General features: G+C 40.3%; 1 protein-coding gene across 3 annotated transcripts in view; it reads left to right on the forward strand.

The window, feature by feature from the left end:
• SAMD13 (sterile alpha motif domain containing 13) overlaps window positions 1–15,338 on the forward strand; it is a 45,969-nt gene that overhangs the window by 16,778 nt on the left and 13,853 nt on the right. For all 3 annotated transcript variants that reach the window (XM_082612930.1, XM_082612932.1, XM_082612931.1), the window contains one exon: window positions 12,409–12,520. In XM_082612930.1, coding sequence (XP_082469056.1) covers window positions 12,409–12,520 — 112 coding nt within the window. The remainder of the gene's footprint in view (window positions 1–12,408; window positions 12,521–15,338) is intronic.

Raw genomic sequence — 15,338 nt, forward strand, 5'->3', positions numbered from 1 at the left:
CACTGCTGCTAAAGCTAGACTGGTCTCAGTTGTGGGAACACTCATTGTCTATTCATATATTCCCATACGCAGGATTTACCAAGCTGATCACAGAGGTTTAATCCATGCCCTGTGTAGTCACACTGTCCCTGGAGCTCAGCTTTTGTTTTGGCCCCACCTGTCCATGTGCACCACCCTCAGGCATCTGTTCCCCACCCAGGCAAGAGGGAACAAAAGCAGTGGCTGATTGGGGCACACTTACTCAGGCCAGGGAGGGGTGTGGCAGCCACAACTGGGGTATGCACCAAGTGCCTGTCGCTGCAGAGACCAGCAGGTAGTTGCAACAGACTGGGGCATGCTCGCTCTGGTGGAGTCCTTCCCAGTGCTCATGGAGGCAGGTGGTGGCCCAACCCGTTGCATTCCACTCAACGATGGCACCTCATTTCCTAGGCAGACCACGCTTCCTCTAAGGGCATTCCCAGCCACAGAGCCCCTTACTCCCATCCCCACTGTTGTATCTGCACAGCCAACAGCAGTCCTTTCCCTGGATCTGCTCTCTTAACCCCACGCTTTAGCACTCAGCCCCCACCAGCACTGGTGGATTCCTGTCTCAGGCAGGAGTGCCCAGGGATGTTTCCCAAGGAGGCTTTGGAGTGGGTGGCACTCAGGATCCTGGAGCCTATGCGGGTCAAGGAGACCTTGGCTTGAGGGTCGGGCAAGCCTGCTCAGATGGGTGCCCCTCCCACTTCCCACAAATGCTCCAGGGTTGTAGGTCCCTTTTTTGATTCCTCTTTTCTGTTTTTCCTTCTTTCGTCCTACCCAGTTGTGAGGGGATTTTTCTTGTCCTTTCAGGTGTCCAAAGTCTTCCACCAATGTTCAGCAGGTGCTCTGTGAGAATCGTTCCATTTGCAGATGTGCACTTGATGTACTTGTGAGGAGAGACAAATTCTGCATCCTCCTATTCTGCCATCTTGACTCCTCCTATGCCTCCTTTTTAAATTTTAAATTTTATACATACTTATTTTTAACTAAAAAATACTTAATTATATTTCAATTGAAATAGTAAGACTATTAATTACCAGTACAGCACATGAAAAGATTTTCATAACTTGTACTGTCTACATCAAACACATTACAATATTATATGGGTGCATAGAAAAGATCATTTGACCTGAGTCAATGTGTGGACACCAACTAGATTGCCATGTGTTTATGTGTAAAACTAGAGAGGAGACGTATCTGATAGAACTTCAATTCAACAGTAGTATCCTTTGTGATTCAGTGGTTAAAGTGAAATGTTGTCACACCAAAACAATGAAGTTGTGTTTATCAGAAACATAATTTATACCAGTTCAAAATTTAAAGTTAAGTTTAAACTAATTAAAGAAAATTAAAAACCCAGTTTCTTAGTCAAATTTTTAATGCTCAACAGCCACATGTGATTAGAGGCTACCATATTGCCTTGGTATATAGCCAAGACAAGCTCTTGCACATGTGCACAGGGAGAAAGGTTAAATGAATATAAGGTTGAGGATGATTACCTCAAGTGGGGGACACAGGCATGGGCTAGATATAATTATTTAGATATAATTAATTAGATATAATTATCAAGATTATAGTTTTTATTTTGCCTGGTGGATTCATAGTGTTTATTAAATTTAAAAATAACTAAATATCTAAGAGGGAACCATCTTAATAGCTTGGAATGTGTCCTTCTAGACAGTTTCTGTACAAATACTCTCTGTATCCATATGTATATGTATATAAAGTACACATAAACCTTTACTGAACAAATGGGATCATAGTGTTCCCTTTTTGTGGATTTCAGATACACAGATTTTTGGATTAATCAAAACCTTGGTACATGACACTCTTACCATTGATCTATGTTTAGCCATGTTAGATCCATGTTAGAATTTTCAATAAATTCTAAAAAAAAATTCTAGGTGTTTCACATGTACGTTCATACCCGTACAACTTACAAGTATACAATGTGAATTTTTTTCCCATTCACTTTATCTTACTCCCTTTTTCATCAGTTGGTCTTTTTTCCCTTCTTCCCTTTTCTCCTAGGATAGAGGAGGAACCAATGTTCCCACACAATAGATGCTAATAGTAAGTTAGCAGCTTCTCAACAAGTGGTTTATCTCCCCACCACCACCATGCCCCTCACCCCTCAGTGGAAAAGCTCTACTGAAAGAGAAAGTTCACAGCAACAAAGTTTAGCAACTTTCAAAAGAAGCTCTTTCTTATGAAAACCACGCCTTTTCTTGCACGTGTATCTCACCATCTTCCTCTGCCTTTGTGTTCAGTTTGTTATTTTATTATGAAGCAAAAACTTTTAATTTTGGAAATAACATTTCTTTTTAAAATCAGTCAAGTGATACTTTTCTTAGTAATGAATGTTGGAAAGTTTTAAATTCACTTTAATATTAAAATACTAACTTTAAATATTGAGATGCAGTTGACATATAGCATATTAGTTTCAGATGTACAACATAATGATTCATTATTTCTGTATACTGTGAAACGTTCACCTTGATAAGTGTAGTTAACATCCATCACCATATAGAGTTACAAATTTTTTTTCATGTGATGAGAATTTTTAAGATCTACTACCTTTAACAACTTTCAAATATACAACGTAGTATTATTAATTATAGTCACCATGCTGTATGTCACATACCCATGGCTTTTATTTTATAACTGGAAGTTTGTACCTTTTCACCACTTTCACCCATTTTGTGTACCCACAACCCCTACCTCTGGCAACCCCCAATCTGTTCTCTGTATTTATGATTTGGGGTTTAAAATGTTTTTTTTAATTTTTTGTTTTTAGATTCCACATATAAGTGAGATTATATATTTTTGTCTTTCTCTGACTTATTTCCCCTGCATAATGCCCTCAAGGTCCATTCATGTTGTCAAAAATGGTAAGGCTTCCTTCATTTTTATGGCTGAATACTATTCCATTGTGTGTATATACCACATTTTTTTTATCCATTTATCCACTGATGGTCACTCAGGTTGCTTTCATGTCTTGGCTATTGTAAATAATGCTGTAATGGATGTGGGGGGGGTCCATATATCTTTTTGATTTAGTGGTTTCTTCCTTCAGATAGATACCCAGAAGTGGAATTGCTGGACTGTATGGTAGTTCTACTTTTAATTTTTTTCAGGAACCTCCCTACTGTTTTCCATACTGATTGCACTAATTTACACTCCTACCAACAGTGAACAAGTGTTCCCTTTTCTCCACATCCTTGACAACACTTGTTATTTCTTGTTTGTTTTGATAATAGCCATTCTAAAGGGCATGAGGTGATATCTCCTTGTGGTTTTGGTTTGTATTTCCCTGATGATTAATGGTGTAGAGCATCTTTTCATATACCTGTTGGCCATCTGCATATCTTCGGAAAAAATGTCTATTCAAATCCTCTGCCCATTTTTTAATTAGATTGTTTATTTGTTTATTTTTTGCTGTTGAGTTATATGTATTCTTTATATATTTTGGATTTGCAAATATTTTCTCCTATTCAGTATCTTGCCTTTTTATTTTGATGATTTCTTTTGCTGTGCTGAAGATTTTTAGTCTGATGTAGTCCCACTTGTTTATTTTTGCTTTTGTTGCCTTTGCTCTTGGAGTCAGGTCCAAAAAACAATCATTGCCAAGCTGATGTCAAAGAGCTTACCACTTATGTTTTCTTCTACAAGTTTTACGGTTTCAGGTCTTACGGTCTTACATTCAAATCTTTGATCCACTTTGAGTTAATTTTTGTGTATGGTGTAAGATAGTGGTTCAGTTTCATTCTCTTGCACGTGGCTCTCTTGTTTTTCCAGCACCATTTATTGAAGAGACTGTCCTTTCCCCATTGTATATTCTTGGCTCATTTGTCATAAATTAATTGGCCATATATGCATTAACACTAACTTTTGGAATAGCCCCCTCTGAAGGCTGTTAACTATTAAATATTAGGATAATTATTAATTTAAAGAAGTTGTCATTTTTGCCCATGTGAATTAGAGGATTAGGAGGTGAATGATAGAAGTAAAATGTTAGGGTAGAGTTAGAAATTATTATTTGTATTGCTAGAATTTCAAAACTCTGACTTCATCGTAGAATTATCAAAGAGAATTCTTATATAACAAAAACGACAATGGCTACTATTACTACCTCATAAAAAAGAATCCAACAGTGTTTACACATACAGCAACCCACACATCAGCCAGGGATCTAACTCTAAGGGAAGTGGTCACATCTAGGGTTAAATAAATAACTTCACAGGATATTTATTTATTTGCCTGGAAGTCTTGCCAGGCTCTTTAGGGAAGGAGGAAGAGGAAACTGTTAGAAGTAATTGTGTGTCTGATCACTAGCTTCAGCTTTTGTACATTTACTCATATTCCTGTCCTTTTGTGTTGTCAAGTAGATGATCAGCAGTCCTTAGATGTATGTTCTTTGAAAGCAACGAGGAGATTGTAACCAGCTTGCTAGGTAGTTCCTGAGTGTTCTGTTTCATACACCTTTCCCAAACCCCACAACCACACTGCCCAATTCTACCTGAACACAGTGAGTGATGGTTCCTGGGATACTGTTCTTTCCAGGGAACAGCAATCTGGAACAGGGAGTGATCATGATGTAAGATACCACTATAGTAAAAACATGGAAAAATAGAACTCCCAAGACAGTATAAGTGGCTAAATACCAAATACTTCTTAACAGATAGTTTGTTAGGAAGAAAAGAAGGGAGGGAGGAAGGGAGGAGGGAAGGAAAAAAGAAAGTGAGGAGGAAGAAAGAGAGAGGGAGAGAAAAGGAGAAGAAAGGAGGGGAGTAAACCGAGGCACTAAATCAAACCTGAAAAATGACCTTTCTAATCAGGATCTGATGTCATAACCCTTCTGCAGATATGTTTGGTGGAATAAGTCAGAGTGCCATATGTATGGATTCTTGAATACAGAGAATATATGGTAGTGAATAGTGATACTTTTAATTGGTGCATTTTAATTTTTCTTAGTGAAGCCAAAATTAATTCCTTAGTATTTTATGGCTGTCTGCTCATTCTGATATATGGTGTATTAATCTACTCGACTGCCCTAGCAAAATGCCATAGACTGGGTGGCTTAAACATCATAGACATATTTCTCACAGTTCTGGAGGCTGGGAAGCCCAAGATCAAGATGCTGGCTGATACATTACCTGGAGAGAGCTCTCTTCCTGGCTTGTAGATGGTTGCCTTCTCACTATGTCTTCACATGGACTTGCCTCACTGTATGCATGCAGATCTTATAAGGCTACCAATCCTACTGGATTAGGACCCCACCTTTATGACCTCATTTAACCGTAATTGCCCTATGTCCTAAAAGCCCTAGTCCCAAATAGAATCACACTGAGGGTTAGGGCTTCAACATATGAATTTTGGGGGTGGAGGGGACACAATTCAGTCTTATCATATGGTCTTATGCTAAAAGTTTGGTTATGTTTGGTTATTCCCTTAAATTAAATGACAACTTGGGTTAAGAATTGAGTCTGTTCACTTTTTTGACTTGTACAATTTTGTCCATTGTAAATAACTGCCTTAAGGAAGTGTACATTTCAAAAGAGTAAAATGAGTAAAACTATAGAGTCAGCTAAGAATATCATCATATTTTAAGTGTGAAAACAACAGGAGTTCCAATCGATGCCAGCAGAATTCACAAACGTGCATTACGTATCTTCTATACATTAGAAGTTCTGAAGGGTTGCTGTTTTCTACATAGATTCTAGTGTGCTACTGATATCCCTATTGAAGGAAACCTGAGTTTGTCTCAGCATTAAAGCCACACTAAGTTCTTTGGAATAATGACCATTGTGCCATGGCTCAGAGCAGGGAAGGAAAGTTCTTCCGGCAATCTGTATGCAGTTGTCTTTAGTATTAATGATCAGGATATGAAATGTGCATATATTTTGTTTAGTATGAATGTGGGCATGAGTTGCATCTGATAGTAAATGAAAAACAGAAATTCATGAGTCCTCTTGAGAGGAGTGTCCTTATTTACACTAGTTCAGAGGTCTTTATACTAGAAAGCTGAGAGCAGGTGAGGAAAGAGGCAGACTTGTTTTCAGAAAGATGGGGTGGGGTGTTCAGAAGACATTTGCAGCAGAGATATGCCAAGGACAGAGTGCCATGTGATTTCAGAGGAAAGTCATGAGCCTGAGGCAAGATGCCTGTTACAGAGGAAAGAAATGATGCAGGAAGATGGCTCCTCTGTTCTTGGGACTTGATCATGGTGTTGCTGCTGTTTCAGGGCTCCACACACCTAGCACAGCCTGACTCATACTGCCCTCCTTCCTCCATCTAGCTAGTCCTCCTGTTCTTTACTTGCTTTTTTTTTTCCATTTTATTTTTTTAACATCGTTATTGGAGTATAATTGCTTTACAATGCTGTGTTAGTTTCTGCTTTATAACAAAGTGAATCAGTTATACATATACATATATTCCCATATCTCTTCCCTCTTGCATCTCCCTCCCTCCCACCCTCCCTATCCCACCCCTCTAGGTGGTCACAAAGCACCGAGCTGATCTCCCTGTGCTATGCGGCTGCTTCCCACTAGCTATCTATTTTACATTTGGTAGTGTATATATGTCCATGCCACTCTCTCACTTTGTCACAGCTTATCCTTCCCCCTCCCCATATCCTCAAGTCCATTCTCTAGTAGGTCTGTGTCTTTATTCCCGTCTTACCCCTAGGTTCTTCATGCCCTTTTTTTCCTTAGATTCCATATATATGTGTTAGCATATGGTATTTGTTTTTCTCTTTCTGACTTACTTCATTCTGTGTGACAGACTCTAGGTCCATACACCTCACTACAAATAATGAAGGCAGGGAACATATATGACCATCTTCATCACGCAGTTGACTTGAGATTTTCCTTTTCACTAGATTAGTTCCCAAGGCTTATCAAGTACCTGGCTCATTGTGGGCAGGTTAAAATTAATTAGTTATTGAAATGGAAGATTGATTGGGGTTATTAGGAAGGAGATATTTAACCAGTATCTTTTAAAAATGAGTAGGGTTCTAATCCTTGGCAGTTGAACAGACAGGGCTTTGAGTAACATAACCAAAGCTGTGGATATGGGAAAGTCCAGGATGTTGACTGGTTGGATTTCAGTACAAACTTGGAATTGGAAAGAATCCTGGAAAGTTATGTTTGAATTAAATTCCTGAATGCCAAGCTAAAGAATTTGAAATATACAGTAGAGTTATTTGCTTTTTCAATACTTTCGTTGCTTGGGTATGCTGCAGCTAAATGCAGTCAACTCTTATTTAGCTGGATATTAAAAAATGGAAAATGTCCTGTCAAGAAACTTTGAATCATCCTTTCTCTTTCTCCGGCTGTCTTTCAGCCAGATCCCTGCTTGTTAGGATGATGGGAGAGGGAGAAAAAAATGGAGATAAAACTAAAACTCATTTGGTCGCTTCATTCTTAGCTATGTCATAGGCCGAGAGATCATTGTTAATTTATTACAATCAGAATTACATTGTTTTTAGCCAAAGGCTGATTTAAGATATGAGCAAAGAGCAGGTTAATTTAATTTTGAAAATAAGTTATTAAGATCAAGGCAGTACAAAGTTAGAGTGCATTTCTGAGTAGAAACACAAGTAACATTGAGAATTAGCTTTATAAGAGTAGCATGATAAATAAATATATCACCATAATTAACTAGTAGGAGGTAACTTTTGCTCTGAACTTTAAAGCAGAAATGCAATTAATAAGTATAATGGGGTTTTGAAATCACATATGGGCTGTATTTATCCAGAGTTTCCTTTTGGTCTGATCAACCCTCAGAATCTATAATATCATAAATACCATAAAATATACACACGCTAAATTCTGAGAAAGTGTTTCAACTATTTTTCATCTGCCTCCACTAATATATAAAGGGGAAATGGAGACTTTTGCCACCAGCACTTAAAATTATCATGTGCCAACATGAAAACGTTAATCATAAGGTCTCGATCTGCATGTATCTGCCAAATTTGTTATTTATTACACTTCTGTCCTCATGATTGTGTCTCTTTAGCTCTCTTTAAAAGTGAGGTGATTGTTTAATTAAGGGATAATCAGTTCCTAGTGTGAATTATTCACACATTATGTAATTTTTATCCATACATGATGTACCCAACCATATGCACAGGGACTGAAAGGTGACTATGTTAAATGGAAACATTGATTTGATTAAGTGATGGGATTGGAGACAAATTCTGCTCTTCATTTCTTGCTAGTTTTTTGTAATAAGGTAACATACATATATATTTTTAAAGCCTCCATGCTTGAAAAAATATTCATGAATTTATCATCTTTATACATTATATTCTAGGAAATATTTTGCTATGACAATAATGAATAATAAGTATCAAATGATAATGGAACGTTTGTATCTGCCATCTCATTTCATCAGTGCAAAATTAGCAGCCACAGTGGGAACTACCATCTGGGAGGTGTTTTAAACAGCACCATTTAAATTCCTCCTGGAATTTGACATGTATGAATTATAAGAAAAGATTTGGAGAGAATGGTCCCTTTAAAAGGGAACAAAGCATCTCAGTTTGGCCACAAATAACAGTCCTTGAGGAGACATACTGGCTTTCCCAGTGGGGAAAGGTGACCCTTAAATCCATCCTCTGAAATGTCCTCATAGTTTTATCTGGCTTTGGCACTCTGGCCTCCCCAACACCCACCATCATGTGGCCTTGGATAATCTCCAGGTTTCTTGTTTAAGCTGTTGCTGAAACCACTGGACGGGTCCAGCAAAACCATCCACCATTCTTTAACATAACCTAGAAGTGACGATGTGTGCCTGCATATTTCTGCTTCTGCAAGCCATCCCCTCTCAGGGAGGAACTTAGTGTGTGTTTGAAACAATTTATACCTTTCAGAATTGCATTAAAAATCTTCAAGGGTCCTGGTCAGGCAGAATTATCCGGGCCCCCTCCAGTGCGTGCATCCCCAGTAGCACCAGTTCACCCCCCCAATTCTAATACTTAGAGTATGCTGTTTCCCCTCACCAGAGTGCCAGCTTCTTGAAGGATATGCATTCCTATCCTGGTAACCCTGCCTCTAGCACAGTACTGAGAAGACAGTAGGCTTTTAGTAAATATCTGTTGTATCAATGAGTATGGAGTGAAAAAAAAGCATAGATTTGGAGGCAAGCACATGTGGAATCCAATCCTGGCTTTATACACTGTGATTTGGGATGAGTTCTTAACCTTTCTGAGCCTTAGTTTCCTAAAAACAGGTTATAGTAGCCAGTTCACAAGGAGCTGGGAGGCTGATAATAGATTATGAGTGAAAAGCACATTGTAGACTCTAAATGCTCTCTGGTTGTTATTCCATTAATGTAACAGATCTTTGCCATGTATCAACTGTACACACCAGTCCAACCTGTGCTGGGAGCTGTAGAGAGGCAGAGGTGGAGACAGATAGTTTCTCCTTTCAGGATGTGAGTGGTCTAACATTGTCTTCTTCTGTGTATCCCCTCACCCTAAGTATGAGACATTCCTCATTACTGGTGCTCTTCATGGTATGCTGCCAGCGGTTTTGCAAAGCCTTTGTTCTCTGCTGCAATGCTACTACTCAAGAATATTTCAGAACTGAGGAAGTGATGATGTCATATCCCAGCAGAATAAGAATCAGGAAAGCCTCCCATCCTAAAATTACAATGTAGCATAATTTTTTTTATCATAATTAGATAACAATTCTTTATGAAGAAAGGCAGCTAATTGAAGTCAGACACAGGGAGAGTGAATTCAGATGTTTTCTGGGGCATTTAAAAGTGCATCTGATGGGACGCTGTGCTCACTGCTAGAAGCGAGCTGACTAGAAAACGTAAAAGATTTGTTAAAACAATGAATCCTTTCCAAACATTTTTAAAGCCCAACTTAAGCAAGAGAGGAAGGCAAAATGGTACCTAAAAGAGAGTCCCCTGTGTCAGCTCATGATTGCTTATGTTAAAGAGATGATGGAAAATCCCAGCATGTGGATAATTTTTTAAAAACACATTTAGCTTTGATTTGAAAGTACATGTTAATGTTTAACAATGTTAGAGTAAAAAATAGTTTTTCCCCATGTATATTGACTGTTAAATGGTAGGAAGGTGGCAGAGGGGGCACATGTCATGTGTGAATGAGCATGTACATGAGTGTGTATGAACATGGGCAGTATTTATAGATTCACAATCCCTATGCCCAAAAGGGAAAATACTTATAACTAGCAAGCATTGACTCTAAATGTTTTTAAATTAAGTGCTATGTTGATAAGCAGTTGATCACATGTGCCATTGATTAGTGACTCCCTTTTCTTTTACTAGGAGAGAAGTTTGTTTTTTTAATCAAATATTTTAAGTTGCTACTAAGAGCAAAACATTATCCTGGGAACAAGGCAGAGGTACAGGTCAACCCTTGACTTTTGGATGTTTGAAGACTTTCAGGAATCCCCAAAGTCTGGGCAATTTCATTTCCATTAAAAGTAACATGAATCTTTTCAACTTACACTAAATGTTGAACCTTCCCAAGCTTGATTCTAGGCCCAGTTTTCCTCTCTTCTCCTCCCAAGGTTTCACATGCCATCTAAATGCTTCTGGCGCCCCACTGTGTACCTCTAGCCCACCCGTCTGCTTTGAGCTCCAGACCCATGTTCCACATTAAATCTCAACTTCGATATAGATGGTACCCCACATTCAGTGTGTCCAACCAAACCTGGGGATGCAGTCTAAGTGCAGTTACCACCATCCATCCAGTTCCAGGACACTTCGATCTCCTTTGTTCTCATGTCTAGTCCACCACTACATCATGCTGATTCTATTGGTTAAATATTTTTGAAATCCACATGCTTCTCTCCTTTTCCACCATAGTCTCAGTCACCATGATCTCTTGCTTGGTCCCTTCTTCTCCTCTGGCTCCTCTCCAATACCCTCTTTTTAGAAATGTGAGTCAGATCAGGTCACACCCATTACATCAGACCATTCAATAAGTCCCATTGCTCGTAGACAAAAACCCAGAATCCTTGATGTGGCCTCCAACACCAGCATGGCTCCCTGGGCTGTATATTCCTGCTACAGAGCCTGGAATAATCTTCAGCTGACTTCTTTATATGGTTAACCTTCTGGCTGCTCTCTAGACGTTACCTCAAAAGAAACTTCCACAAGAAAGCCTCTCCTAGCCCCTCAAACTGCCATAGTACAGAGTGCCTATCCTTCAGCTACATTGTGTGGCTGTACATTTAGTCGTATGATTACCGATCAGTGTCTACCCCAACAGTGCTGTGTATTCACAAGAGTAATGACCCTTCTGTTTTACTCACCAATATATTCCCAGCTGGAGGGCTAGGAGGGGGCTTTGTCCTGAAGGACCTCCTGAACCAAGTGAAACTATTTGGAATTTATCCAAAGGGCAATGGGAAGAAGTCTTTGAAGGATTGGAAGCAGGGGGACAATGTGATGGGATATACACTCTGGAAGAATCACTGGGGATGAGGCATAGAGAAATCTAGACAAATACTCTTGAAACACAGAAATAAGAGTCACAGTAACTGCAGGTCCTTGCCACTCTTTCTCTCTTCCACCTTTCCTCCACTCCTCTCTAAATCCATTGAGGAGGTTACCCAGAGACCCTCTCAAACTAATGCTTGATCAACATCTAGTCATCTGAACATTGATTGAATTCCTAACTACGTACTTGACACAAGGGATAATAAAGTGAGAAATGGTCCAGGTCCAAATGTACCTCTTCAGCCCACATCTCCATAGAAATTCTAGAGACTGTCTAATAAGCAGAGTATAATCCAGTGGGAAAAATGCTGCACTGGGAGTTAGAATGGAGGTCTTGAACTCAGAGGATGTTATAACTGAAACACTTACCCGGGTGCAGCCAGAAAATGCCTCACAGAGATGGTGGCATTTGAACTGGTAGGAAGGGTAGGATTTTGTCGGAGGTAAATTCAGTGGCTGGAACAGCATGTGAAGGGCATGGTGTGTTGGGGAATGGCTTTAGCCCTGGATGTCTGGGGTTGGGGATGGGAAAAGTGATGACATGTTGGGGCCACATTGTAAGAGGCCTGGTATTCTTAGCTCAGGGGTATGAATACCATACTGTGGGCCGCCAGAAATCACTGGACCACTCTTAATGTCTCTGGATGAAAAAACAATACATGAGGAAATACTTTATATTAAAGGTTCATAGAGAAAGGAGTGACTGAGCCAGTGAGAGCAGTGATCTTCTGAGCCCAAGAAACGCACAAGTGATTCTGATCCTGAGGCAGATACACTGAGATCTGGGCCTCTGGTTGCAGTGAGCTGGCCCAGGCCTGCCCCTGGGAGGCTGAGTGGAGAGCCTAGCCACACACGCTTGCATGTTCTGCCCTGACAGCCATCTTGATTGTTATTTTGCAGTTCCATGGAGAACGGGAGGCCACCCGATCCTGCAGACTGGGCCGTGATGGATGTCGTCAATTATTTCCGAACCGCAGGATTCGAAGAGCAAGCTAGTGCGTTTCAGGAACAGGTAACTCGGTCTAGAGAAACACATGATGAACAAGATCACCTCCCTCTCCCACAGTGGGCAGAAGGGAGTGAGAGGAAGAGGAACAGAGAGCGGTAAAGGATGAGTGAGGCTCCCGATCATCCCAGCCCCTGAGAAACTGAGTGGGTGGGGGAGGGGAGGACGGGAGTGACAAGCTAATGAGTCCTTCCTGCAAGAGAAAAGCCCAAGCCCGAGAGGAGAGGAGACACAGTCGCAGCTGCAGAGAGGAGGTCTCAGTCTCCTCAACATCTGCATCTTCTGAAAGACGGCACAGCTCTACCTTCCACACAAACACACTAGAAAGCAGAAAAGAGAGAAAAAGCAGGGACCAATCTGGCTGAGAGACATGCAGCCTCGTCTGCTCCTGGGCTTGACACCACCTGAGCTGTTAATCAAGTCTCCTCCAGTTTGCTTGCTGGGTGCTGAGCAAAGTCTAGTGGAAAGAGGACACTAGACTCAGATAGACTCAGATCCTGGTTCTTGTAACTCTATGTGACCCCAGATAAGTTACTATGACTCTCTGAGTCTTGGTTTCACATCTGTAAAAGGAGGCTCTCAATGCCTAACTTGGTAGGGTAGTGCCGTGAGGATTAAAGGACAGCAAAGGCACAGTGCCTAGGATAGGTGCTGGCCCAACGTTGATGCCCCCAAAAGTTAATTCCCTCGCTCAGGTCCAGGGTTGGTACTGGAGAGAGGGAAGGAGGAGCAGGGGGTCCTTCCCAATTGTCTGGGTGAGTCCCGATTCCATTTTCCAGGCTGGGCCAGCTGTGTAGAGATGGTGCTCAAAGGGCTTTGACCATGAGGAAGCAAATCGGGGTACACGTGGTCCACGTGTACTACAGACCAGCTCTGTAGGAAAACACAGAGTTCCCATCTCCCTATCAATGAAGTCTGCAGTCTTCTAAGCATTACGTTTACTTCTCTAATGTTGTAATATAATTGAGAGAATTATAAAGTGAGCAATGTGTTTAGCTGCTTCTTGCACATCCCTTTAGCCATTTCTTACTCTCTCAAGCTGGGTTTGGATAAGTGCACTTTTCTAATATCATATATTCCAATCTCTAGATTCCCTTCAATCAGTATTTCCTTCAACCTTATCCCTATGCATATGTGTCTCTTGTTAATTTGGAAAATTTGCCAGAATAACAGCTTAAATCACTTCACACACACCAGGATAGCTAAAATTAGAAAGACTGATTGCAAATGTTCATGAGGATGTAGAGCAACCGCACTGTCCTACATTGTTGGTGGGAGTGTAAAATAAACACTCATACATCTACCCCATGATCAATAACTTCATTCCTGAGTATTTACCCAAGGGAAATGAAAGCATATGTCCACCAAAGATTGGTACAACATTGTTCAAATAGCTTTATTCATAATAGTCCAAAACCAGAAGCCTAAGTGTCCATCAATAGGAAAGTGAATACACAAACTCTGGTCTAGTCATACAATGGAATAAAGAAAAATGAAGTACTGATATATACAACAGTTTGGATGAGTCTCAAAACATTATGCTAAGTGAAAGAAGCCTTACATAAAAGAGCTCATTCTGAATGGTTTCTGTCTTAGTCCATGCAGGCTGCTATAACAAAAATACCATAAACTGTGTGGCTTATAAACAACAAACATTTATTTCTCATGATTTTGCAGGTAGGGAGTCTAAGATCAAGGCACTATCAGATTGGGTATCTGGTGAGGACCCGCTTCTGAGACAGCTGTCATTTCACTGTGTCCTCACATGGAGGAAGGGATGAGAGAGGTCTCTGGGGCTGCTTTTATGAAGGCACAAATATTCATGAGGCCTCTGCCCTCATGATCTAATTGCCTCCCAAAGGGCCCACCTCTTAATACCATTACTAATATCCCTAAGACCCATTGGGGGTTAGTTTCAACATATGAATTTTGGGGGGACACAAATAGACCACAGCAGTTCCAGTTAGTTAAAGGATGAGAACAGGAAAATGCACTAATGGTAGAAAAAAATCAGTGGTTGCCTCTGGATAGGTGGGAGAGGGGAATGACAGGGAAGGAGCATGAGGGAACATTCTGAGTGATGGTAGTGTTTTGTGTCTTGATAAGGGTTTGTGTTATGGGTATATGCGTTGGTCACCACATATGCACAGGTATATGCAAACAATTCAGATTTGTGTATTACATAGCCAATAAATTTTTCCTCAAAATGAAAAGAACTGTAAAAAAATAAAACAATAATGGTATGCAAACTGAAGTATTCAGGGGAGAAGTATACTGATTTCGCAACTTACTTGGAAATGCATCAAAATATGGATTGATAGTTGGCTAGAGGGATGAGTAGTTGGATAGACATATGATAAAGTAAGTATGGAAAATGTTCATTGTAGAATCTAGGTGGTGGGAGTATGGGTGTTCCCTATAATATTCTTACGACTTTATGTTTGAAAATTTTTGTAATAAAATTGTGGGGGGAAGTAGCTCAGGTTGGAAAGTGGAAGGCTAATCAGCTGGAACATATTTTATTTTGGTTTACTGATATAGTGTCCATTTGTGTCATTGTAGTTGAGTTAACTCACTTCTAAAATTAAATTTAAAGAATACTGTGAAAGGTTAACAAAAAAATGGACTTAGCTAAAAGGTCTCTTGGCCAGATTCCCTGCTGTCCAAAAGCATTTTTCAGAATGAGCTTTTGCTCAGACTCCTCTGGGGAAGATGTCCCAGATTGGGGGTGGGGATGTTCTTTGGGCCTTCCAGATTCTGGAATGGAACTGGCCAGCTCTGAGCTCGGCCCAGGAGCAGGCCCTTTCTCCCAAGGATGACTTCA

The sequence above is a fragment of the Mesoplodon mirus genome, assembly GCF_964341445.2.
Source record: "Mesoplodon mirus genome assembly, chromosome: 3".
Classification (NCBI taxonomy): Eukaryota; Metazoa; Chordata; class Mammalia; order Artiodactyla; family Ziphiidae; genus Mesoplodon; species Mesoplodon mirus.